We start from the raw sequence: 27,415 nt of genomic DNA, 5'->3' as shown, positions 1-27,415 counted from the left end.
CCTTTAAATATTTCCTTCTATTTTAATTTTTCTCTCCTTCTGGAAATGCTCTTATCTGGATAATGACAGTTCTATTCTTCTATCTCAATTTTATTATTTTATTTTCTCCTTTTTATTCTTTCCTGGGAGAGTTTGTCAAGCTGATATTACAAGTTGCTAATTCATTAAGTAGTATATAACCATCCTGCTCTTTTCCCATCTATTATGACTTATTTCTTGTTCACTTGGTTTTTTTTAAAGATTATTTGTTACTGTTATATTCTGCAAATAACTTCCTTTAGTTTTTGGGATAGCCAAACAATTTCAAAGTGAATTTATAAACATGCTTTTGACATATATTAAAGCAAAATTATAGTTAATATGGGGTGTGGCTGTATTTTAATGTTTTTAACTATCATGTGGGCTAGGATCTGTGAAAAAGAATGCCCGTAGACTCCAAAAATCAAACTGTTGCTGCTCCTCATAAAGGCAGAATGCAGTTAGGTCTAATTAAAGTAGTAAAAACTAGGGGCTGCAGGAAAACTAGTGCGTCAGTAATAATTTGGGTTATTAAAGATGATTGTTAGGAAGAGTCTGTATTTGACAAGGGATTGTACTGGGGTCTTCTGCATTCAACAGCTGTCCCATAATGGTTTATTGAACCAACTTAAATTTATAAAAGTCACAGTGTTTGCCACAGTTTTTTATTTTATTTTTTCAAATATAAGCATTTCACCTGTGTGGATGATATGTAAGTGCCATAGGAGGAGACTCATCGCTCGCAGTAACTTGAGCATTTTTATCTTTGTTCTTTCTCCTCGTTGAAACTAGAAATTACTTCAGAGATCGTTGATCTAAGTACAAGATACAAACGAAAGCCTCAACCAGGCACCACCCTAATCTGAGAATTGAAAATGTCAGTCTTGGGCGCCTGGGTGGCTCAGTTGGTTAAGCGACTGCCTTCGGCTCAGGTCATGACATTGGAGTCCCCGGATCGAGTCCCGCATCTCGGGCTCCCTGCTCCTGCAGGGAGTCGGCTTCTCCCTCTAACTCTCCCTCCTCTCATGTGCTCTCTCTCTCATTCTCTGTCTCTCAAATAAATAAAATCTTAAAAAAAGAAAAGAAAATGCCAGTCTTTCCTTCCTTAACGATAAGCCCAATGTGTGTGGCTGTTGACAGTTTGTCCTCGAGCTCTCCCTGGTCGGCTCGCCGGCGCAGGGCGCCGGTTACCGAGCTAAGCTACCTCCAGGGGCAGCAGAGCGAGCGGAGAGCCCTCGGCTTTCTCGCGGCGCCGCCCGGCGCTTCCCTCTCCGGGTGCGCACCCGCCGCGCTCAGCAGTCCTGCGCGAGCTGCGCCTCCACCTTCCCGAACGCTTCAACTGCTGTTACAACGCCAGCCCGGCTCCAAGAAAGCGGAGCCATGTTCCTTCTTCTGGTCCTTCTCACCCGGCTTGGAGAGCTGCACGCAGGCTCGGGTAAGTCCAGATACTTGTTACCGCTTGCCATCCAGGCTTGCGGGGGGAGGAGGGGACTGTGTTCGCTTAGGGGACTGTATTCTTTGGTCCAGGCCCCAGACCCAGACCTTCCTTATCCCAGCCCCGCGCTCTCCCTACCCACTTTCTTCTTGCCGTTCGCTTCGGCGTCCGTGGCCAAAAAAGCAGAGGCAGCCTCCAGGCAGAAAATCTTTTCACGTCTCTGGGCTGGTATTCTTGTCTGTAAAATGGAAAAAATGAAATAATGGGGTCTTTTCCACAAACAAAATTCTGCTATTCTAGAAATAATTGCATCGCCACAAAGAACCTATTTGTCAATGATTTCCTGATTTGGTGACTGCTATCCTCCCCCTGCTCTACTGAAAATTGCAGATCACTCTTATAGTCAGTATTCTGTATCTTTCCCTGCAAATGATCGCATTTTCTTGCCGTACCTGTGTTTCTCTTTTGCACACCTCTTTTACAATACCATAGTTGGTTATTCAGTATTACTGAGCCAAACGGTCCAACTGCCTAACCGGGGATCTCTCTCTCTGTCTCTTCCTCTATGTGTGTGTGTCTGTCTGTGTGTAGAGATTGAGAGACAGAGAGAAAATAAAGACTTGACATCTTGACAAGGGCCAAGAAATTTGTGGGTAAGGACGACCAGACCAGACACACAGTGGAAAGGAAGGGTAGATACATAGATTACACCAAAAAATATTGGGTAATGTAGAGAAACAAATGAGGGATTGGATTTAGAAATGGATAATGTAGGATTGTAGGTATCAAAATAACTTTGCTTATTTTTATTTTAGGTTCTCATAAAACATTTCTGCAGACCACAGTTCCTGAGAAGATTTCATCATCTGATGCAAAAGGAAATCCAGAAAATAATGTAATTGGGAAATATTTTTATATCTTAAATTGTGTTAAGTTGCCTTTAATATAAAGACCAAAATTGCTGAATGGAGGTGGGAACAGAATTCTTGGAGGCAGAGCTGACAGCTGGAACTGGGTTCACAACAAGGAGCAATTTGAAGTGTAGGAATATGTGTGACTCTGTATGTGTGTGTTTCTGTTGAGGTGAAGGATTTTACGGATAGGATCCACCAGGGCCAGGAGGAGGGAGAAGCAGACAAAGTGCTTGACTCAGGCAGAAAATTTAAGGGAATAGCAAAAAACGAATTCCCCCAGGACCAAGATAAAGGTATGGCCGGTGGGGTGAGTCGGGGTCAGACACTGTCTTTCTTTAAAACTTGATAACTTGTTCATCATGGATTTTTTTTTTGCACTAATTTTGATTGTCTAAAATATTGTATTGAAATAGTATTCTTTTTGTTTTTTTGATTATTGAATTTTCTGGTCCCCTACTCCTAGCCCTCATGATTTCCTCCAGCTACTTGCCTCAGCTCTCAGAGTCCCTGAGGAGCTAGCTGAAAGATGATCTGTTAATTAGCTTGTAGAGGAGCCTGCATATTATCCTTCTCTAATTCCCCAGAAAAATCTACTTCTCACATGGTTCCTTCTACTATAGGATAATCTAATGCTAGTCATAATTACGGGTCTCCAAATTAATTTTTTTCTTTTTCGTGGTTTTTAAAAACCTTCCTTCTGTGTTTTACATAAGGATACACTGTAACAGGTTTCTCCTTCCCTTGTTACCCCTAGTTCTCTGAAGGTAACCTCTCCTCCCCATATTCTATTTCTTTACATTTTCTTCCTGTAGTAGCTGGGTTTCATTTACCACCCACACCCCAAACCCCACCCACCACCCACCAAGTGAATTCTTAGTCATGCAAAGTATATGAGTGCTACTCCAGCTTTTTTTTTTTTCTGATTGGAAAGAAGGGGCTCCGCTGGACTTCTTGTTTAGTTTCCTTCTTCCTGAAATGAATAATACCAACCCTCTCTCTCTATTATTGATCACTGAGGAGATGATCTTTGAGTTCCCCACTTGTCCAATCTCTAGCATGTTTAAAAAGTCATTTAATAATATGAAAGTTTAGTGTGTTTCTTTTAACTATAACAATTTTAAAAGCTTCCTTTTAATATTTTTGCAACAGAAAATTATTCTTAATGTGGGATGTGTTTGTATTTTAATATATTCAATATAATATGAGGGAGGACCTGCAAAAGTAAGAATGCCTAGGAGGCACATAGAGACCTCCCAGATTTAAGAAATAAGAACATGGGTACCTAATGAATTATTTCTAATTGCCTATGCATATGTACATAAAGATAAAAAAGAGGTATTGCATGGGCATACTAAATAATTTTAAATACGAAAAATTATTTGTTGTTCATCTGAAACAAATTGTAAGTATTGTTGTCTAAGAAAAGAGGTGGAATTGAAACATAAGAAAAGCATTTATTTGGGGTCGCAGAATTGCATTTCAAGAAGCACAGATTCAGTAGCAACCCAAATTGTGTCCCCGCAGGGAACAACAACAAAAAAAAGAGGTTTTTAAAACAAAAGAGAGTGCTCCTATATGTTGTTGACAAAGAATTTTGGTTAGTGTTGGTGGCAGAAAACTAATCTTGGCTGAGTATAACTGGTTGCTAAGACAATCACTAAGGAAAGTCTCTTCCTATAGCAAATGCTTGATCTGAGTTGTTGGAATATCTGCAGTTTGGCCCAGTTCACAGCTTTGGCTTAGTGCAAAAGTTCATGGTTCCACCCTGTGAAGACATGCATAAATCCCTTTTCCTTTATGGCCTCCTGGATCCATTTTAAAACCCCTTGACATAAGTGACTCCATTTCATTTCACCTTTCACAGTATCTAAATTATGTACCTCTTTCTTGAATTGTATTTCCCTGATGATTTGACTTGCCTTATCAATTTCTTGTTTTACAGAATTTGCTTATAAAACTCCTTGCAATTATTCCATTTATATTGTAACATAGTTTCTACAGTGGTCACATATAACTTACTTATTTCATTCTTTTTCCCAATGAACATTTAGTGGTAAAAAAAAACAACACTGGTCATTAGCATTGTGAAGTTAACAACTCTCATCATTGTCCTTAGCTTGCTTTTGCATTCTTCACCATTATGTTGTATTTCTTAATCGACAGTCTTTTAAAATGTTGTTCATTGGCAAAACCAGAATATTTTCATCAAATTTTATTGTCTTCTTCTTCAACACTACACAGGATGACTCTACTTTTTCCCATGCTGGAAAACTATTTAGTAACATCCAGATAAAAGAACTGAATTCTTCAAGGTATTAAAATATTTCGGAAGATAGAGCACGTGCCATACTAATTATCCACTTCAAGTTGGAATTTCTTTTCTTGTTCATAAGGAATGTTTACCCTTTTGAGAACAGACTTGACACCAGAGGGATACATTTTGAGGACAGGGCTCAGTTCTTTCTTCAACACAATTTTATACAATGGAACATTTCAAGAACACTGTTTGCTCTTCTTCCAGTTTGCAAAATCCTATTGCTAAAGAGGTAACTCTGAAAAAGAAATACATAGGCCTCACTTTGCGAGATTATGTAAAAAGTCAACAAGAATATTTTGGGCCTTGTTTTAGAATTAAAGGATGATTTCAGTGCTTTAAATAAACTGAGGATTCTCCCAACTGCACTTGTTCAAGAGAGCCAACGGGTTTAGTGAATGCAAGAGAATTGAAGAATACTGAACATCAGCAAAATCATAAAAATCTTTTAATCACTCACTTCAAACAGCTTAGATGATGAAGGAAGAAAGCAATAGCTTGACAATAATCTCACTGTCGAGAGAAAGGACATCAGGTGCTCTTTGATATGGCAAGGACAGCCAACACCTTCTTAGAATTATTCATGCTTTGCTTCAGTTTCTTTTTTTTCTTTCTCTTTTTAAAAAAATTTATTTTTGCAAGAGAAAGAGAGAGAGAGAGAACGAGCATGGGAGAGAGCATGAGTTGGGGGGAGGGGCAGAGGGAGAAGCAGACTGCCCGCCAAGCAGGGAGCCTGATGAGGGACTCAATCCCAGGACCCTGGGATCATGACCGGAGCTGAAGGTAGACGCTTAACCGACTGAGCCACCCAGGTGCCCTGCTTCAGTTTCAAATTAACATTTTCTGCATATTTATACAAACACCCACAAAAATTTGTACTTATATTACCTCCACAAAAGCAGTACAATTTTTCTTATTAACTCAATAAGGGAGTCTCTACACAAGTTTGCTGTTGTCTCTGAAGTCTTATTTGGAAGGGATTTTACTTTCAAATAGCCTTATAAGTAGGCTCTGTTCTCATGAGAAAAATGTTATGCAAGCAAAGAAAACATTTTTTCTGCATTGTGATTACTTGTACCTGGGGCTGTGCCCTAACAATTGACATGTGTAGATCTCTGATGACTTATGTAATTGCAAGAGAAGCCATTACATTCTTTAATTATCACAGTGGATTTCAACTGGGCACCTGAAATTTTGCTTGCAGTTTTGGAATCAGAAAATAATTCTGGTAATTGTACATTCAAATAGTCATCTAAGTAGAAAGACTGATGTGCAAAACCATTAGTGTCTGTTGCAATTCTTATATCTTTCGAATTTTTCTCAATCCAAAAAATTTGTTGTATCACCTTCTTTGGTACTACATGAGTAAATCACTCATCTCTTTTGCATAGCTGTTGGTGTATGTGGGTTTATATTTGACTTTCCACCATTTTTGATGTTAAATGAACAATTGCATACTGTACAAAGAGCTTCAAAAGGACTTTTTCTATACAGTTGGCAAACTGTATAGAATTTTGGCATTTGGGATTTAAATATACACAAAAATAGATAATAGTCCAAAATATTTCAAAAAGAATTGAAAATATTGAGTTTGATAATCTCACAGCTGTGTCGGTGAATCTGTCACAAGTCCAAACTCATAGCTAATCATAAATGAATTGAACCATTGAAAGGGTTGCAAACTTGTAAAATAAACAATAAACTTGATATGAAATATCAATATTTTATGATATAAAATAAACACTGAACTTGATATGTGATTCAAAAAAATAATGAGCTTCCAGTTTGCCTGTAAGGGCCAGTTGTAAACACAGTCTTCTCGAACAAACCCAGAGCTAATCTCACCTAAGATTTTGGGAAGGCTTGTGTTCAGGGATTAGTGGCCTTTCAGAAGGGAGAGTGTTTAGGTATGGACATGCTCTCAGCTGTGTTAATGTACTTGGTGGAGTAAGGCTCTTGTTGATCACATCCTCAGTGGAGTGAGGCATTTACTGATGCTTCCCTAGCGCCTAGGGCTGTCACTGATTTGCTGACTCCAGAAGCTAGTTATTTGAGTGTGGCTGTTGGTGATTGGCTGATTTTCTGATTGTGCGTTCTGACCAGTTCTCTCTAACAGTGGTTAACTGTTCATGACTTGGGACTTTGGCCAGAGAAAGCCTTTCCCTTTCTTGAATATGAAAAATAAGTATTTTTAATTCTCAGTCTCTCCTTTTGGATTTCCCTCAGATAAGCCTACATGGAGAGCTGAGAGATCATATAGGTCTTTATTTCTGAAGGTATGATTTTTGGCTTGTGTCGCCATTTAAATGATTTAAACACCAGCTATTGTGGTGGAAAAGAGCTCTGACTATGAAAGTTTTGTAATTTATTGAAAAAAGCTGAATATAGAATATTTTGGGTGTTCTGACAAGGTCAGTACAGGGCGTAGGATAAAAATTGTTAAATTAAGGACATGTCCATATGTACAAGATGCCTGGCAACTCTAAACACACACCAAGATCTATTTAGGAATGAAAAAGAAATAATTTACTTGCACATTTCTGAGTGTCCTAAATGACTTCTTTGAGTTAGATAAAGGAATTAAAGGCAGCCGAGGCCTGTTCCAAATCCTCACATGATTTGATCAAATATAACACTCATTACTATCTGTTACACAAAAAAAGAGGCCCACTTAGTTTAGTGGGCAAAGAAAGAAGTAATACTAATTGCTTTTCCTTTTGTTCTTTCTTCCTTGGTTTCTGGGCTGAAAAGTATTATGGTACAAACATTTTGCCCTAGAAACTTATATTAATAACAAATGGTGATTCCTCTTAAAGCCCAAATTGACTGAGCCAAGGCTATTTAAGGGAAAATTGGAACAGTAAGGTAGAGTCTCAGGGTATTCGCCAACATACCAAATGTATGCCACCTGAAGCTGCTCTCTACAACCCCTTGGAACTTGATTATTATTAATATTCTTTGGTGTTCATGTCCTAGTATCTTATAGGGGTGGTGTAGTGTTTTCATGTTGCTTGGTTTTACTTACATAATAATGTTTGCGTACTTTTTCCCACCACAACCACCAGACTCCTAGTTCTATTTTAGATGAATTTTGTGAATGATGGTGGTATACATAATTCCTTCCAGAAGAACAACCAAAATGAACAATATGAAAAATCTTTTTCATCATTCCTGCAACTACAAGTTTTACTAATAGAGCAAACTAAAGAAGACATGTCCACAAATAAAATATGACCCAGAATATCTTTGAGATCCTCACATCCCCCCAACCACCCTGCCCCCACATAAAGCAGTGAAGGTGGGAAATTCATTAATTTCTGCTTAATTAGGAAGAATTATCAGTGTGCTGCAGAATGTCCTCCAATTCATTCCAGCAGTCATGTAGTATGTTCTTAAGTCAGTTTCTGTGATGAATTTGATTCAAATTTAGTGTTTTTGAAATACCACATTGAGGATTTTTTGGATCTCAGGCACTGATGTATACTATGCTCCTCTAATTTCATACCACACTATGATTAATGGTTCCATCCAGCCCCTTATTATTATATTTTTTCCCTTATTCCTAGTCCCCATTCCCATTTCCCTCTTCCATCCAATGATAACCATACCTGTGTACTTGATATATTTCTTTATATCTGTATATATATATGAGATGTCCTTCAAGAGTCCTACTTCTTGATGTGCACCCTGTATAATTCCCTCCTCTTGAGGATCAGTGAGACCTGTAAATATGATAGGGTGGTCACTGCATTGATTAATTTATGTTTTTGAGACTCCATCACAGCTTCCTGGAGTGTTCCTCCACCTGATCCCGAAGAAAACACAAACTGCCATGCTGTGAACTGCCTATGCGGACCTCGTGGTAGAGGGACCATTGGGAGCATCTTTGAGCGGAAAGCAACCTTGGCATCCTTCCCTTTAACCCCTGACAAGTCATTGATCTTTTCACTGTCTCCATAGTTTTACCTTTTCCAGAATGTCATATAGTTGGACTCATCCAATAAATAGCCTTTTAAGATTGGCTTCTTCCACTTAGTAATATTCACTTAAGTTTCCTCCATGTCTTCTCATGGCTTGTTAGCTCATTTCTTTTTAATGCTGAATAATATTCCGTTTTTGGGATGTACCACAGTTGATCCATTCAATTACCAATAACATCTTGTTTGCTTGAAAATTTTGGCAATTATGAATAAAGCTGCAACAAACATCTATGTGCAGGTTTTTGTGTGTTTTTTTGTTTTCATCTTTGGGTAAACACCAAGGATTGTGATCGTTGGATCATATGATAAGAGTATGTTTAATTTTGTAGGAAACTGCGAGACTTCTTCTAAAATGGCTGTACTATTTTGTGTTCCTGCCAGCAACGAAAGAGAGTTCTTGTTGCTCCACATCCTTGCTAGAATTTGGTGTTGTCAGGATTCTGGATTTTGGCCATTGTAATAGGCATGTAGTGGTATCTCATTGTTTTAATTTCACTATTCACTAATAACTTATGATGTGGAATATCTTTTCATATGCTTATCTGCCATTTGTATATCTTTGGTGAGGTATCTGTTTGGTTCTTTTGCCCATTTTTAATGGGGTTGTTCATTTGAATTATAAGAGTTCTTTCTATATTTTGGATAACAGTCCCTTATCAGATGTATCTTTTGCAAATATCCCTCCCGGTCTGTGGCTTGTTTTCTTGTTGTCTCAGAATTTAATCAATTAATTTCAATTTATTAATCTTTTATTTCTTCCTAATTGCTATTTGCATTTCTTTTAAGATATTTTTGCCTACTGCAGGGTTATATAATATATCCCAGTGTTTTTGTGTAGGAGCTTTATATTCCTTTCAACATTTAGTCTGTCATCTATCTGGATTTGTTTTTTCTATCATGAGATAGAGAAGTCAAAGTTCATTGTCTTTTCCATATGGATACTGAGCAGCATGTATGGAACGGCATTTATCCTCCTCAGATTATAAAGGTAACTCTACTGAAGATCAGATAAATATATATTTGTGGCTCTTTCAGGATTCTTTATTCTGTGCCATTGGACTGCTCTTCAAAACTTTGGCCCATATTTCACTGCCCTAATTACTGTAGCTTTATAAGTCAATACAGGTTGGTGTAGGCACTCCTACTTTTTTTTTTTTTTCATATTCTTGTCTTGACTATTCTAAGTTCAATCAATTTGTTCATATCCACAAATGACCTGCTATGATTTTACCGAGTTTGCCTTGAATCTACAGATCAATTTAGGGAAAATTGAACAATATTGAGTCTTCCAATTCATGTGCATGGTATATCTTTCCATATATTTTAGATTTTCTTTCAATAAGTCTTAGTTTTTAGTGTAGATGTCTTGAAAACCTTTTGTTAAATTTATTCTCAGGTTTTTTGGACATATTTTAATGCTGTGATAAATGGTTGTTTCTTTATGTTAATTTTCTAATTGCTACTTATATATGAATACAAGCTGGATTATCCAAAAGTTGATGAGACTTGTTTTATTATCCTTCATGTGATCTATTTTGATAAATGTTATATGTGCACTTGAATATTTCTTTTTCAGTGATTGCATGTAGTGTTGCATATAAGTCAGATAAGTTTAGTTGATAGTGCTGTCCAAATCTTTGTAGCCCTCCTGATATTTCTCTTGGGTCCCTAATGTAACTGATATAATTATAAAATCTCCACATATACTTTTGAATTGTATATAATTTTTTTTTTTAGTTCCATCAATTTTTGTTATATATATTTTGGAGATAGAATATTAAGTGTGTAAAATGTTTAAGATTGTAGCATTTTAACTTTTAATTGATGCTTTTATCACTGTAAAATGTCCCCCTTTATTTCTTGTAATTAATTTTGAATTATATTATATATTGCTTGCTATTTTTTTCAAATATTTTTTACTGTAATCAACAATAAAAAACAGATTTTTAAAGCATAGTCTCTGTATACCTATACAGATACTTGTGTATGGATAAGTGAGTATATCGCTTAAGCAAAAGTTTCATGAAAAATATTCTTGATCTTACTTACAAAGCGTGTGTGATGCACTTTGATAATTTCTTTCTGTTGGAAAATAAGGGTGTTTGTAACCTACTAACTACATAATCTGCAGTTTAAAAAATCCTGATCTAGACTACCATCCAGTGGTGGTGGTTTGAGTTCTTGTAGACGGTCCACATAATCATACATACAATCATACATATATACATATCAACCATAATGTTGTCAGTTCTTCCATGAAGTCAGTGCTATCACAACAAAAATATTAAGTCTTTTTGTTTTTTACAGAGACAAACATTCTGAAATTTATATGGAAATAAAGTTAGCTAAAAATAACTAATAGAGCTCTAAAGAAAAAGAACAGGGAGTGAAGATTTACTTTCTCAGATATTGATACTTAGAATAATTAAGACCAGTGTGGTATTGACACAGAAAAATAGCCCTCCATAGTGGTCTTATATGTCTTCTGTTAGATACATTTCTGTGTATTTGATATTTTTGATGCTGTTGCAGATTATTTAAATTTTTTTTTAAGATCTTATTTATCAATCTGACAGAGCACAGGCAGGGGGAGCAGAAAGCAGAGGGCGGGGGAGAAGCAGACTCCCCACTGAGCAGGGAGCCTGATGCAGGCCTCGATCCCAGGACCCTGGGATCATGACCTGAACGGACAACTGACTGAGCCACCCAAGCGCCCCACAAATTATTTAATTTTGTAAATTTCAGTCTCTCTTGCTAGTATCGGATACACATTTGATTTTTCTATCTTGCTCAACTCTGATTAATTCAACTACTTTGTAGATTCTTTTGAATAACACAATCACATTATCTAAAAATACTGATATTTTTACTTTTTTTTTTTCCAGTCCTATGCCCTTTGTTTGTTTGGCTTTTTCCTTTGTCTTATTACTTTGCCTGGGCCTTACATACAGAGTTGAATAGAAATGATGATGGCAAGTATCCTTTTCCCTTTCCGGATCTCAAAGAAAGTATTCAATATTACAGTGAAGTGAAGTTTTCTGTGGTGTTTAAGAATTTGTGTGAATATTATCTGTTAGATAAATAGATGTTAAATTTTATCAAATGCTTTTTCTGAATCAAAATGATAGAGGTTTCTCTTTCATTCTATTAATCTGGTTGACTTTACTGAATTGATAGTTTGAATGTTAAACCAACTTTGAACACCTGGAATAAACTGAACATAGCTATGACATATTACATTACTGTTAATATTTGTTAATATTTTAAGATTTTTGCATTTATCACATGAGAGAGTCTGACCTGAACTTTCTTTTTTTTAAAGTAACTTTGTCAGGTTTTGGTATCAAGGTAATGCTAGCCTCATGAGTTGAGGGGTAGTTAGTGGATATTTTTGTAACTTTTCTAACCTCATTTTTTTTTGGTCAGTCTCACCAGGGTTTATCAGATTTATTCAACTTTTCAAAGAATCATCTGTTGGCTTTGTTGATATTCTCTGTTGTAATTTTAAAAAATATCCACTAGTTCTATTTTTACTTTTTCATTTTCTCTTTTCTTTGGTTTTAATTTGCTGTTCTTATATAACTTCTTTTTTAAAATTAACATATCATGTATTATTTGTTTCAGGGGTACAGGTCTGTGATTCATCAGTCTTACACAATTCACAGCGCCTACCATAGCACATACCCTCCCCAATGTCCATCACCCAGCCACCCCATCCCTCCCACCCCTCTCCACTCCAGCAACCCTCAGTTTGTTTCCCAAGATTAAGAGTCTCTTAAGGTTTGTCTCCCTCTCTGGTTTCTTCTTGTTTCATTTTTCCCTCCCTTCCACTATGATCCTCTGTCTACTTTCTCAAATTCCTCATATCAGTGAGATCATATGATACTTGTCTTTCTCTGAATGACTTATTTCGCTTAGCATAATACCCTCTAGTTCCATCCACGTCGTTGCAAATGGCAAGATTTCATCTTTTTAATGGCTGCCTAATATTCCATTGTATATATATATATACCACATCTTTATCCATTCATCTGTTGATGGACATCTAGGCTCTTTTCATAGTTTGATTACTGTGGACATTGCTGCCATAAACATTGGGGTGCATGTGCCCCTTCAGATCACTACATTTGTATCTTTGGGGTAAATACCCGGTAGTGCAATTACTGGGTCATAGGGTAGCTCTATTTTCAACTTTTTGAGGAACCTCCATACTGTTTTCCAGAGTGGCTGCACCAGCTTGCATTCCCACCAACAGTGTAGGAGGGTTCCCCTTTCTCTGCATCCTCGCCAACATCTGTTGTTTCCTGACTTGTTAATTTTAGCCATTCTGACTGGTGTGAGGTGGTATCTCATTGAGGTTTTGATTCGCATTTCCCTGATGCCGAGTGATGTTGAGCACTTTTTCATGTGTCTGTTCTATATATTGCTTGCTATTAATATAGCTACATTGTCTTTCTTTTGGGTATTGTTTGCATGGTGTAATTTTTAATCCTTTTATTTTCAGTGTTTTATGTTTAAAATGCTTCTCTTTTATAAAGTGTATAATAATAATTATTTTTAAAAGTTTATTTTATTTATTTATTTGAGAGAGAGAGAAAGAGCAAGCAGGGAGAGAGGGATCTTAAGCAGACTCTGTGCTGAGTGTGGAGCCCAGTGCAGGGCTGGATCCCATGACCCTGATATCATGACCCCAGCCAAAATCAAGAGTTGCCTGCTTAACTGACTGAGCCACACAGGCGCCCCATATAATTATTATTTTTTAAATCCATTGGTTTTTCTTAAATTTTCCTTTCCTCTGTTTATAATCCATGATGTGATTATTATTCTAATTTATCTTTTTAGGCTATTAGTGATGCATTCTTTTATTATTCTTTTAATGATTACCCTTGTGATTACTAAATTTATATTTTTACCACTGCCTGAAAAACTCATGGACCTTGAAACTTTACTCCATTTATGTTCTTTTTGTCATTTTGCCATTGTTATATATTTTACAACTATGTATTTTTTTTTAATACAAAGAGCACTTACTGTCACTGTTTAAAACAAATGATAGTCACTTAAATTTACAGACAAAAAAACCTGTGGTTTTCATTCTCTTACATTTTCATGATTCTATCTTGTAGCAATTTCCTTTTTATTAAAAAGAACACAGTATTTTTAGTGTTTCTTTCAGTGCAGGTTTGCTGGCAATGAATTCTCTCATTTTCTCTTGTGAAGAAATATGTTTATTTTGCTTTTGTATCCGCTGGATATTTTTGCTGGATATAAACTCTTGGTTGAATATCATTTTCTTTCAGCACTTTGAAGATGTCTTTCCATTGCCTGTTGGTGTTCACTGTTTCTGTGGGAGACTTAGGCATACTCTATTTAAAAGTTTTTTGAAAGTAATGTGCCCTTTCTCTCTTGTTGCTGTTTAAATATGTGCTTTTGTCTTTTTGTTTTAGTTGTTTGAGTATGATATGCCTAGGTTTGTTTTCTTTGTATTCATTCTGTTTTGGATTAATACAGTATTTGAGAGTGTGGGTTGACATCTTTCATAACCTTTGGAAAATCTCAGGGATTAATTCCTCAAATCTATTTCTTTCCTGGTCTCTTTCTCCTGTTTTTCTTGGACTATAATTACATGAATGTTAGATGTTTTTAATGGGTCACACTTCTCTTATTTTCTTCTTTATATTTTTTTCTCTGTGCTTCAATCTGAATATTTTCTACTGATCTGTATTCCTGTTTACCAATTCTGTCTTCTACTCCATCTGATCTTCTCTCAAACTCTTTCTATTGAATTTTTAATAGCAGGTATTGCATTTTTTCTGCTCTAGAATTTCAATTTGTATATTAGATATTCTACCCTTCTGAAATTCTCCATATTTTTCTCACTTGAGTCATGGTTAATATGCATATTACCTGTAGCTTTGTTATAATTCCCTATTTTTTATTTGGTTTTTGGTAATTTGATCCTGTTCTTTTGCATTTCTTATAATTTTTCATTGAAAATTGGTGTGTTAGTTTTCAAGGGATTGCATAACAAAGTAACACAAGCCATGTGGCTTAAGCAACAGCAATGTATTTTTCCACAGTTCAACAAAGAAGGCTAGAAGATCAGAGTGTTAGCAGGGTTGGTTCTTTCTGAGGACTGTGAGGGAGAATCTGCCTCAGGCCTCTCTCCTTGGCTTATATAGATGGAGTCTTCTCCTTGCGAATCTTCACATGGCATTCCCCTTTGTATATGTCTGTGTTCAAATTTCCCCTTTTTTATAAGGATACCAGTCATATTGGATTAAGATCCACCCTAGAAACCTAACTTTATTGCTTCTATAAGGATCCTATCTTTGAATAAGATCATGTTCCAAGGTCCTGGGGTTAGGAATTCACATATAAATTTGGAAGGAGGAAGACAATTCAACCCAAACATTTAGATGCTGTGTATGAAAAGTTGTAGAAGCTCTAGGTGATGACTTTTTGAAGTTTTTTTTCTCTTCCTGTCAGTTTTGTACATTTCTTAATATTTAAATTCTAGGTTTTTTGTTTTGTTTTGTTAGCTGTGTGGATTTAAAATTTTGTTGATGCTATCATATTCCACTTTATTTTTCATCATATTTGTTTAATAACAGGGTATTTTTAGAGGACACAATTCTCAGGATCCTCACCAGATTTCATTTATATACTTATTTCTAGAGTGTCATTCAAAAGACTCTTGAGAACATTTATCTGTTGCAAAGAATCTTGTTCTGTTATAATACAAAGTTGAGGAACTGAAAACTTTTAAATGGCTATTTCTTTTGTTAAAATAATTTTTAAAAATTAGCCAAATAAATAATTTAGTGACTCATATTTTCTATTATCTTTTGGTGGGTTCTCTAGACATGTCTCTGCTCCCCCTCTATCCTCTCCTACATTCTATTCCAGAGGCATTTCATTGCTTATGTGGATAAGCAAAGTGCAATGGTACTTATTATGTTATATTGCTAGAGGTGTAGTGCATTTCTTGTACTGCTATATTTTAGGAGTGTTTCTTCCATGGGGTAGTATTTCTTTCAGTTTAATTTTGGGAGGTCTGGGAGTAAACAAGTAATAGGTTCTTTAAAGTGAGGTGGGCGTCTTTGGTATTTGCCTTGGGCATAGTGAAGGGTGGTATATGTCTAAGCCAAAAGATAATAATCATCAGGCAAACTTCTCCCTCAGAAATGTTAGTTAGGGTGAATAAAGGCTTGTGGGGACTAGTATATAGTTCTCAATTTAGAATTCTGAGGCTTTGAATATCACACAGGAAGGGAAGCATATATAATGGTTATACATAATTATTAATTTTGTCAATATTTTTAAAGCATAACTCAGAAAATGCATTATTTAGCATATATTATTTACAAGTGTTATTACTGATATTTTGGATACTCATGTTACAGGTTGCTTATATCATTACAATAAAAGGAAAGCCATATTTTGTCCATCTCACAAAACAGTAAGTAACTATTTTATCCTTTCAAATTTTAATTCTTTGTTTTCTTGATTTTTAAAAATGGGTATGAATAGAATCATTTCAATTCAAATGTGCATTGATATCTATATACATGTGATACTTATTGTATATTGATTATTGGGTAAAATCATAGGCATACAAAGATGAAACATGGTCCACAGTGAATTTATATATTCAGACAAACTAATAGAGAGAGGGAGAATTTTATTATAATATGGTATTATAATAAATGTGTAAATAGTATTCTTTGGAAATCAAGGAAAGTTTTTTGAAAAGAGGTAAAGATAATTTGTATCTCGAGAGAAGATACCTTATGAGTGCTGTAAAGAAATGAGGTAGTGTAGGGGGACATTCTGTTTAGAGGAAATCGTGTGCAAAACATGGAGGTATGAGACAGAGTCACTTCTGTGGTGGGCAAAAAGTCCATGTGAATTACTAAAGGATGTATTTCTGGAGGATAGAAGTAAAAGATTTTGGAAAGTAGGCAGGAGCCAGGTTGTAGATCTATAATGCCATGATAAGGATATTGGAAGCCAAAAATGTTTTTAAGCATGTACTTTATAGTCCCATTGAGAGTTTAGGCTGTTTTTAAAGAAGGAGAAGTTGAGGTAAGGTTTCTAATTATGTGGTTATATAAGAGTTTAGGTGAGTGATGATGGTGGCTTGAACAATGGCATTGGCCATAGCACAGGAAAGAAAAATTCAGTAGACCTCAAAGGTGGATTTGTTAGAGTGATTGAGAAAAAGTGAGGTATCTTAGATAATTTAGTTGTTGCTTAAGAAAATGGGTAGCTTATAATTAATTAAATGAGAAACAAGTGAAATATATGTGTGAGGAAGGGTTGAGTTTGGTTTGCAGTGCCTTATAAGACATCCAAGTGGGTTTTCTCCATTAAGTATATGAATATAGGAATTTGAATCTCTGAGGAGAGAATGACAATAAGGATATAGATTAGCAGTAATCAATAGTTTGGCTGTAATATAAAAAAAGAGAGCTTATAGAGTGCTTATAGACTGGTGACTAAAGATTGAATCCTAGGAAAGATCAATATTTCTGAGATAAGCATAATAAAAAAGAGCGGCCAACATGGAAGATCAAGCTGGAAGGGTTAGGGAGGTAGGAAGAAAAGCAGAAGAGTGATGTGTGATGTAAATTAAGTGATTAGACTGAGGGTCAGAGTTTTCAAAATGATGGCAGAAGTCCAAAGCAATGATTTTAAAATTGCCTTTTGGATCTGACATTCTGATGGTTATGAATCTTTCCCAGAGCAGTTTCAGGGTGAATAAGAATTGATAAAGTGGAGAAACTATGTGTAGACTACTCTATTGATAGAATCTGTTGAGAATTGAAAATACATGAGGAATTGCCAGAATAGGACACAGGTCAAGGGAGAATTATTTATGAAGGTAATGATTTCATAATAAACTTTTTAATAGCATTAACGTAAAAAACAGTAGAGAGGAATAGTTTGAAATTATAGGATTGGAAAACCATCTTCAATATATGGCACAGGTGGGATTTGTAGCACAAGTGTAGGGTGTGCTTTGAACAATAGAAGTAGTCATCTCCTGGAAATAAAGATGAGGAATGAGGATGGGTAGAGGGGGTCTGAAACAAAAGTGACATGGAAATTACATGGAATGATTGGCAGGAGAGGTGTCAAGTTTCTGAACTGTTACTGAGGAGAATGAAGGAAAATTCTGACCAAGGTTATCGAGAACTTGGTACTTAGCTAAGCTTAGTGAATATGACTTTGTAGTAATGTTAAGCAAATCTTTTAAAATTTTGTTCTAACCCTAGTTTTTAAGATTCAGGTTTAAAATCTGGAATCAGTGAGTGATAAAGACAAAGATTTTAAAGTTCTAAGTTGGAAATTGGGACCTATGTTATTTTACTATTTGCTATTTCTAGCTATTTGAGTTGTTCATTAGCATGCATTTTAGTATTGTATGTTACTATAGTTAAAATGCTTTCTTCAGCACCTGGTTTATTGTAACTGACAGAAAAGTATTTGGACAATTGACTACGCAAAGGTAATTGGCACTACAATTCCTTAGTAAAAGGACAATTTGTATTATTAAGAATAATTTTTTCTATGTTTCCTGTTTTACAACTTGAGCATGTTTTGTGATTTTTGTCTAGAACATTTTTATCTTCAGTTTCTGTTGTTTACTCTTATGACAAAGATGACACCCAACACTCTCAGCCTTTGTTAGTGCAGGTAAGACTTAGCTTTTTCTTACAGATTTCTTACTCTGAATTATCTTTAAAAATGTAAATATTCTGAAATTTCTAGAATACTATGTTACACACTCACTGAAATTGAATAATTTGGACTAGTTCTTATTTCTACCTGGCAAAATTTCATTGGGTAATTGCCCATGCATGTTAAAGTACTAAGGTAGATAAAGTAATAAATAAAAATGACACATTTTAAAAATAAGTTATCCATTTGTTCTTGTGTATTTTTTTCCAGATGGATTGCAGTTATCACGGATATGTTGCAGGTTTTCCAAATTCTCTTGTGTCGCTCCACACTTGTTCGGGACTCAGGTTGTAGCCTATTTAAAGATATTCCATTGCTGGTATTTGATCCTGCTAACTTGAGTTGATCCTCCGTTTATCTTTTCTAGTTCTATATTCACCTTTGTTATCTCAGTTCCCTAAGGAGTGAAACAGAATTACTGGTAAAATAGAATTGGTCACCTTGGCAGCACTTGTCCCTGATGGAAGGCTACTTGTTGATTCTAACAGGTTCTGCTGCTTGAGGCTTTGAGTGGCCTTGAGTGTAGGGAGTGTTGGTTGGTCTCTCCATACTTCTTTAGTTTTTCCAGATTTTTAATGTTTTTATTGATTTCTTAATTTCCTAGCATGGTCAAAAATTGTAGAATGCCTAGATCTGATAGCTATTTTGGCTCTGCTTCTGGTAATTTTTAGGCAGGTAATACCTTCAGTTAAGTCCACACAAAAAATGACATAGGACATTAAGTGTCAGGGAAGAGTAGGTATCTCAAAAAGAAGAAAGGACCCAAGACTAAGGAAGATAGTGCCTAAAGATCTGACAGGCTGGCTTAGAAAATCTATACCCTAGGAAGGGGTCCTAACCTGTTTAATCAGATGGGTTCATGCCACTTACATGCTTTCTTTAAGATAATAAAATATTTCTCTTAGAATATTTGTAATATAAGGCAGAATGCATCCTGTGGTATTACTGGTCCAGTTTTGAGTTTAACACCTCAATGAATAAAGTAGAGAAACCAAGGTGACTTTAAATGTAAAAAAAAATTTTTTTTTGCCAAAATTTCTCATTAGAATGTTATAGTTTTGGTAGAATAATTTCAGACTTGTTTTGATTATTTTAATACTCAGGGGCACATTACAGCTTAAAAACATCTCATATGGAATTGAACCAATGGAGGCCGTATCAGGATTTGTGCACATGATTTATGAAGAAAAATATGATAACACTAGTGTACCTCTCTTAGGAGAAACTAAGACTTACAGCTATAATAATACATATTATCATATCAGAAAAAATTCAGAAGTAAGTGTTGACTTTTAAATTTAACTTCTTCCTTATAATTCTGTGAAATGAAAACTACTTTCAGAGCAAAATTTGATGACTTACAGATCTTAAGATTATTTCTTCATTAAGCTTGTTATGAGATTAAAGTTTAGTAAAGACTTAGGTAGTTAATCTTGGACACATATGTGAATATAGGATTCAAGAAACCAAAAAATTAATGTTCACATGTGGACATTTGGATAGTTAATGTAAATTATTCCTTTTCCTCAATTAGGCTGATAAATTAGGTGAAAATGTCATGTGATCTGGATTTCTAAGTTAAGTCTTTGCTTCAGGAGAGTTCAGAAATGAATACTGTTAGTGGCCCACATAAAGGTACATGTAAAACAAAGCAATGAATTCTTCTTCCACAAAGGCCTGTAAACTGCTATAACGTCATAAATAACATTCCTGGCTCTAGTGAACTGCCATTGATTGTAAACTCCAGTAATATTTTCTAAACTTTATTGTTTGCCAGAAGTAGTTTCCTAATAATTGGTAGCAGAAAATCTGCCCATATGGAAGACTACTATGAAAATTATCACAAGGCAAGAAATAAAAGATTAATGTTGATATTTCCAATTGCAGCTATTGCTAAAATTAACAGATACCTGGATTCTTGTATAGCTTGGGATCTCATTGAACATTCCTATTAACCACAGGCACTTTTTGGACTGGAATTTTCTGAATAGTACCTAAATTTTGTATTTGGAAGCAGCTTTGTTATATAATCAGTAGCACTATGTCTCAGTTTCTGAATATAATTTCAATAGAAGGTTAATTTTTGGAAATTCCTCAGGACTCATGTTTGTTTTTCAGAGAACTGAATTTTTCAAGTTACGCCCTCAGTATGTTGAAATATATATTGTTGTGGATAAAAATCTGGTAGGTCCTTTTTTATGTATTGTTATTTTAAAATGATTTAACCTTTGTATCTAACTTGATTTCAAGGATGTAATAAAAATTTTAAAAACATTTTTGATAAATGTTTATTTTGCTTTTGCAATTAATAACTTCTTAAAAATTGTGCATAAGCCAAGTGTTTGTTAATTCACTTATTTTATATATGAGGTTCTCTAAATGCTTTTGTAAAGTAAAGCATTTTTCATTTTTTTAAAGCTTGTCAGTCTATTTTTCTTTTTTTCAAAAGAACTACATCCTCAGTGAAACCCTCAACCTCCACATACAATGTATTTAACTGCTTCAGCCTCATTGAAAGAATTGCCTTCAAAACAAATATGCTACTTTTTCTAAGTGAAGGGAGAAAACAAGTTATCTGTTTCATTCTTAGTTCTAGGTAAATGAAATGACAGAAAAACAAATGAACAAAATTTTCACATTGAGGATTCATGATTATACTTCTGATCCTGTATGGGTTTAGGTTTTTAATTTGTACAACGTAGGTTGTTAGGAGATTCTGAACTATGAGGCTACATTTATTCCTGGTTGGTGAGATCCAAGGGCACCTGTTGGAGGCAAAGAATATTTCTCTCCATAGGAATGCAACTTCAAGCAGGATTCCCACAGATTATTACCAGCCATATATGAGCTCAAAATTCATAAGAAAATTAGCTACCATAAACAAGGGTTAGCAAAACAAAAAATAATAGATTTAGATACAGAAAACCTTCAGATATTAAAATTTTAAGATATGTTATAAAAATATTTCATTCCATAAGGGAGTCTGTTGATTTCAGAAGAGGTGGATATGAGGCAGGGAAGCTGAGCTAAATATTGGCAGAGGTTACAAAAATTGAAGTGCATTGGCTCACTAATGAGTGGGAGGGTTTTTGTTTTTGTTTTTTTTTTTAGCATAGCTAAGCTGACCCAGTACAATGCCAACACATATTCTAAAATCATATTCCGGTAAAATTGCAAAGCAATTAGAAGTGGTCAAGCAGAATTTTAAGCATAATCAACAAAAAGAAGTCAATAAAGGGAAAGGAAAACATTATACATTAAATTTTTGTTTCGTAAATGTGGGACAAATTTAAAAGCTAAGGTTAAGATAAATTTCAACTCAAATAAATAAGTAATTATATTAGGTGTAGAGGGATTAAGTACTGTAATTAAAAACCAAAGATAAAGACTAATTAAAAGCAAAGACAAAGTTTATCATGCAAGACACATGAATGCACACATTCTGCCTAAAACTGACATATCTAAAATATGGTACCTAATGAAAGTAAAAGACTGTAAAAATATAAGAACAAAAATTCTAAAAAACTTGTTTAACTAGATTAGTATCAGACAAAGTAGACTTCAAGATAAGCATAAGTTATCTATTACTGCATAGAAAATCACTTCAAAATTTAGTGGCTTAAACCAGTAACCATTATTTGGTTGGGACCCCAGAGACCTTTTTGGACTAATACCAATCTCAAATCCTTTTAACCAATCTGAAAGCTCTTTATTGATACAGCTTTTCTTTTTACAGGATTACTTTTTAGCCACTTTTTTTCCTCACAGAGATAATAACTGTTCATTAAAATTTAAAAGTGCGTAGGGATACACTTAAAAGGTATCAACTACTTCATTTAAACACAATTTATATTGCTGTGTGGTTACCAGTGTCAGTATGAGGATTGACTATGGCCTTGGTGAAGTTCAGTGAGGAGCTTGCTAAGGAAGCTTCCCTGGTGCTCTTTCTTGAAATAGTCTACCAATGTGAAATTACCCATTTCTCTAATTGTTTTCTAGTGAATGAATACAGAGTTTATTGTGTTTCATAGTAAACTAGATTTAGCAGTTGTAAGTACATAATTTGGAGTCAGAGAGATCTAGTATTGAATACTAATTTCCTTCATTCTTTTTTTTTATTGTGGTGAAAAGCATTTAATATTAAATTTTCCATACTAACCATTTTTAAATATATAGTTCAGTAGTGTTAAGTATATTCACATTGTTGTTTAACAGATTTCTAGAACCTTTTCATCCTGAAAACCAACATTCTATGCCCATTAAACCCTAATATCGCCTCTCCCCTGCATCCCCTGCCCCTCTTGGCAAATACCTTTCTGGTTTTCTGTTTCTATGATTTTGACTACTTTAGATAATACATATGAGTGGAATCATATAGTATTTGAGCTTCTGTGACTGGCTTATTTTGCTTTGCATAATGTCCTCAGGTTTTATCCATATTGTAGCATGCGACAGGATTGTTTTCCTTTTTAAGGCTGTGAATATCCCATTGCATGTTATATACCACATTTTCTTTACCCAGTCTTCTATTAATGGACATTTGGGTTTCTTCTACCTTCAGGCTATTGTGAATAATGCTGCAAGGAACATGAATATGTAAATATCTCTTTGTGATCTTGCTTTGAATTTTTCAGGTGTATACCCAGAAGCTGGATTGTTAGAACATATGTTAATTCTATGTTTAATTTTTTGAGGAACTGCTATACTGTTTTCCATTATTAATATTAATATTAATATTTCTATTATTAAAAAATTTTAAAGTTACTTTGTTGTTGTTGTTGAGCTATAGGATTTCTTTGTATATTCCAGATATTAACTTCTTATCAGATATGTGGTTTGCAAATGCTTTCTCCCATTCTGTAGGTTGCCTTTTCACCCTGTTGTTTCCTTTGATGCACAAAGGTTAAGTTTAATGTAATCCCATTTGTTTATTTTTACTTTTTTTGCCTGTGTTTTTGGTGTCATATCCAAGAAGTGACTGCCAAATCCAATGTCCTGAAAGTTTTCTCCTATGCCTTTTTCCAGGAGTTTTATAATTTTAGGTTTTACATTTATGCCAATTTTGAGTTAACTTTTGTATATAATATAAAGTAAGGGTCCAACTTCATTCTTTTGCATGTAGATAGATATAGTTTTTCCAGTGCCATTTGTTGAAGACACTGACCATTTTCCACTGTGTATGTTGGCACCTGTGTTGAAAAGCATTTGGCCATATATACTCAGAGCTTTATTTCTGGGTGCTCTATTCTATTCCATTGTTCCATATATCTGTCTTTATGCCAATACCATATAGTTTTGATTACTGTTGCTTTGTAATATGTTTCAAAATCAGGAAGTGAGACACTATAACATTCTTCTCTTAGGCTATTTTTTCTATTTCTGCAAAATATGCCATTGGGATTTTGATAAAGATTGCAGTGAATCTGTAGATAGCTTCTTTGGGTAGTTTGGGCATTTTAACACTATTTTAACACTACGAAGTCTTCCAGTTCATGAGCATGAGATGACTTTCCATTTGTCTGTATATTCTTTGATTTCTTTTGCCAATGTTTTTAGCTTTCAGTGTGCAAGGCTTTCACCTCATTGGTTAAGTCTATTCTTAAATATTTTATCCTTTTTTTTTTTTTAAAGATTTTATGTATTTGTTTGACAGAGAGAGACACAGCAAGAGAGGGAACACAAGCAGAGGGAGTGGGAGAGGGAGAAGCAGGCCTCCCGCTGAGCAGGGAGCCTGATGTGGGGCTCGATCCCAGGACCCCGGGATCATGACCTGAGCCCAAGGCACCCGCTTAACAACTGAGCCACCCAGGCGCCCCAGTTTATCCTTTTTGATACTATAGTAAAAGGGAGCATTTTCTTAATTCCATTTTGTGCTTGGTCATGTTTGTGTATAGAAGCAACTGATTTTTGTGTGTTGATTTTATATCCTATAACTGCTGAAATTGTTTCCTAGCTCTAACAATTTTTTTGATGGAAACTGTAGGGCTTTCTGCATATAGAATCATATTGGTGAACAGAGATAATTTTACTTCTTTATTTCTCATTTGAATGCCTTTTTTTTCTTTTTCTTCTCTAAATCCTGTAGTTAGGACCTCTAGTACTATGTTGAATAGTGTGGTGAGGGTGGGCGTGGTTGCCTTTTTCCTGTTCTTAGGAAAAAAAAAACAGTCTTTCACTGTTGAGTGTGATATTATCTGTGATCATGTAGTGGCTTTTATTATGTTGAGGTACTTCTATTACTAGTTTGTTGGATGTTTTTATGATGAAATAGTGCTGAATTTTTGTCACGTTTTTGGCATCAATTGAAATGATCATTTTTTTGGTCCTCCACTTCATTAATGTGTGGAATTACATTGATTGATTTTTTAATATGTTGAACCATTCTTATGTTCCAGGTATAAATCCCACTTGGTCATAATGTATGATCCTTTTAATGAACTGTTGAATTCATTTTGCTAATATTTTATTAATGATTTTTGCATCAATCATCACCAAGGATAATTGACTTCTATTTTTCTTGTAGTGTCTTTATCTGAGTTTTTTTTTTTTTTTAAAGATTTTATTTATTCATTTGAGACACAGAGATACAGAGAGAGAGAGAGAGCATGAGCAGGGAGAGAGGCAGAGGGAGAGGGAGAAGCAGGCTCCCCGCTGAGCCATGAGCCCGATGTGGGGCTCGATCCCAGGAACCTGGGATCATGACCTGAGCCGAAGGCAGACGCTTAACCATCTGAGCCACCCAGGCGACCTTTATCTGAGTTTTGTATCAGGATAATGCTGACCTCATAGGATGAGTTTGGAAGTGTTTTCTCCTATACAATTATTAGAATGAGCTTGAGGGGGATTAGTGTTAATTTTTCTTTAAATGTTTGGTAGAATTCTCCAGTGAATTCATTTGGTCCTGAGCTTTTCTTTATTGAGATGTTTTTGATTACTGATCCAATATCCTTACTCTTTATTTGTCTGGTCAGATTTTTTTTATTTCTTTGTGATTTAGTCTTGATATGCATTTGGTCTTGGTAGAAATTTATCTTTCTCTTATAGGTTATCCAATTTGTTGGCATATAATTATTCTTAGTAGTCTTATAATCCTTTTTATTTCCGTGACATTAGTTGAAATGTCCTCTCTTCATTTCCTTTTTTTAAAAAAAAGATTTTATTTATTTATCTGACAGAGAGAGAGAGAGAGAGCACAAGCTGGGAGAGTGGCAGGCAGAGGGAGAGGGAGAAGCAGGCTTCCTGCCAACAGGGGAGCCCAATGTGGGGCTCCATCCCAGGACACTGGGATCATAACCTGAGCTGAAGACAGATGCTTAACCGACTGAGCCACCCAGGTGCCCCTATTTCTATTTTATTTATCTGTGCCTTTTTTATTAGTCTAAGAGTTTGTCAAGTTGTTGATCTTTTCAAAAAACCAACTCTTGTTTTCATTGATTTTAAAGATTGTTTTTCTATTCTTTCATTTTTCTCTGTTTTATTCTTTATTATTTCCTTCCTTCTGTTAACTTTTGGTTTCAGATCTTCCTCAACTTACCATGGAGTTATGGCATGATAAACCTATCGTAAGTTGAAAATATAAGTCAAAAATGCATCTACTACACCTAACCTACCAAACATCATAGCTTAGCCTCGCCTACCTTAAACATCTCAGAACACTTCCATTAACCTACAGCTGGGCAAAATCATCTAACACAAAGCCTGCTTTATAATAAAGTGTCAAATATCTCATGTAATTTATTAAATACGGTACTGAAAGTTTAAAACAGAATGACTGTATAGGTACAGAATGGCTGTATATCTGTATAAATTATGTACCCTTGTGATCACATGGCTCACTGCCACCGCCTAGCATCACAAGAGGGTATTGCGCTCCGTATTGCTAGCCTGGGAAAAGGTCTACACTCAAAAATCCAAGTACAGTTTTTATTGAATGTGTATCACTTTTGCATCATTGTAAATTAGAAAAATTGTTAGTCAAACTGTCATAAGTTGAGAATCGTCTGTAGTTTGTTTTTATGTTTTAGAGTTCCTCGAGGTAAAAATTTAGGTCACTGATTTGAGAACTTTATTTTTTTTAATGTAAGCATTTTCTCTATAAATATCCATATTAGTAGTGTTTTCACTGCATCCCTTAACTTTGGAATGTTATGTATTGCTTTCATGAACCTCCAGATATTTTCTTAGTCCCTTGTGATTTTTTCTTTGACCCACTGGTTTTCTAAGAGTGAGTTAACTTCCACATATTTGTGGATTTTCCTGTTTTCCTCCTGTTGATTTCTCGTTTCATTTTATTGTGGTCAGAGAGGATACTTGATATTGTTTCAATCTTCTTAAATTTGTTGAGACTTGTTTTATGGCCTAACATGTAGTCTCTTTTGCAGATTGTTCCATATGTCCTTTAGAAGAATGTATATGCTGCTGTTGAATGTTCTGTATATGTCTGTTAGGTCAATTGCTATATAGTGTATTCAAGTCTTCTGTGTCCTTATTGATTTCAGTCTGGTTGTTCTAGCTATAACTTGTTCATGGTGAATGATATTTTAATGTGCTGAATTCAGTTTGCTAGTATTTTATTGACAATTTTCCATCAATATTCGTCAGGAATATTGCTGTGTACTTTTCTTGTAGTGCCCTTTTCTGGCCTTGCTTTCGGGGTAATGCTGGCTTTATAAAATGAATTTGAGAGTGTTCCAACATCTTTGATATTTTTTTTGGCAGAGTTTGAGAAGAATTGGTGTTAATTCTTCAACTATTTGGTAAAATTCACCAGCGAGAAAAAAAAAAAAAAAATTCACTAGTGAGTTCATCTAGTCCTGAGCTTTTCTTCATTGGGACATTTAAAAAAATTATTGATTCAATCTCCTTTCTAGTAATTGCTCTATTCAGATATTTTATTTCTTTCTGATTAAGTCTTGATGGGTTGTATTTTTTTATTGAAGTATAGTTGACATACAATGCTATATTAGTTCCAGGTGTACAACATAGAGATTGGACAATTCCATACATT

General features: G+C 35.0%; 1 protein-coding gene across 1 annotated transcript in view; it reads left to right on the top strand.

The window, feature by feature from the left end:
* Positions 1-707: 707 nt before the first annotated feature.
* LOC118552477 (disintegrin and metalloproteinase domain-containing protein 5-like) overlaps positions 708-27,415 on the top strand; it is a 163,394-nt gene continuing 136,686 nt past the window's right edge. The window contains exons 1-7 of the mRNA XM_036118922.2: positions 708-1,453; positions 2,269-2,348; positions 16,068-16,123; positions 18,285-18,363; positions 18,619-18,695; positions 19,512-19,686; positions 20,527-20,592. Of these exons, the coding sequence (XP_035974815.2) occupies positions 1,399-1,453; positions 2,269-2,348; positions 16,068-16,123; positions 18,285-18,363; positions 18,619-18,695; positions 19,512-19,686; positions 20,527-20,592 (588 nt within the window). The 5' untranslated portion in view covers positions 708-1,398. The remainder of the gene's footprint in view (positions 1,454-2,268; positions 2,349-16,067; positions 16,124-18,284; positions 18,364-18,618; positions 18,696-19,511; positions 19,687-20,526; positions 20,593-27,415) is intronic.

The sequence above is a fragment of the Halichoerus grypus genome, chromosome 3, assembly GCF_964656455.1.
Source record: "Halichoerus grypus chromosome 3, mHalGry1.hap1.1, whole genome shotgun sequence".
NCBI classification, from domain to species: Eukaryota; Metazoa; Chordata; class Mammalia; order Carnivora; family Phocidae; genus Halichoerus; species Halichoerus grypus.
The sequence above is the reverse complement of the archived record's forward strand: the minus strand, read 5'-3'. Positions and strand labels throughout refer to the sequence as shown.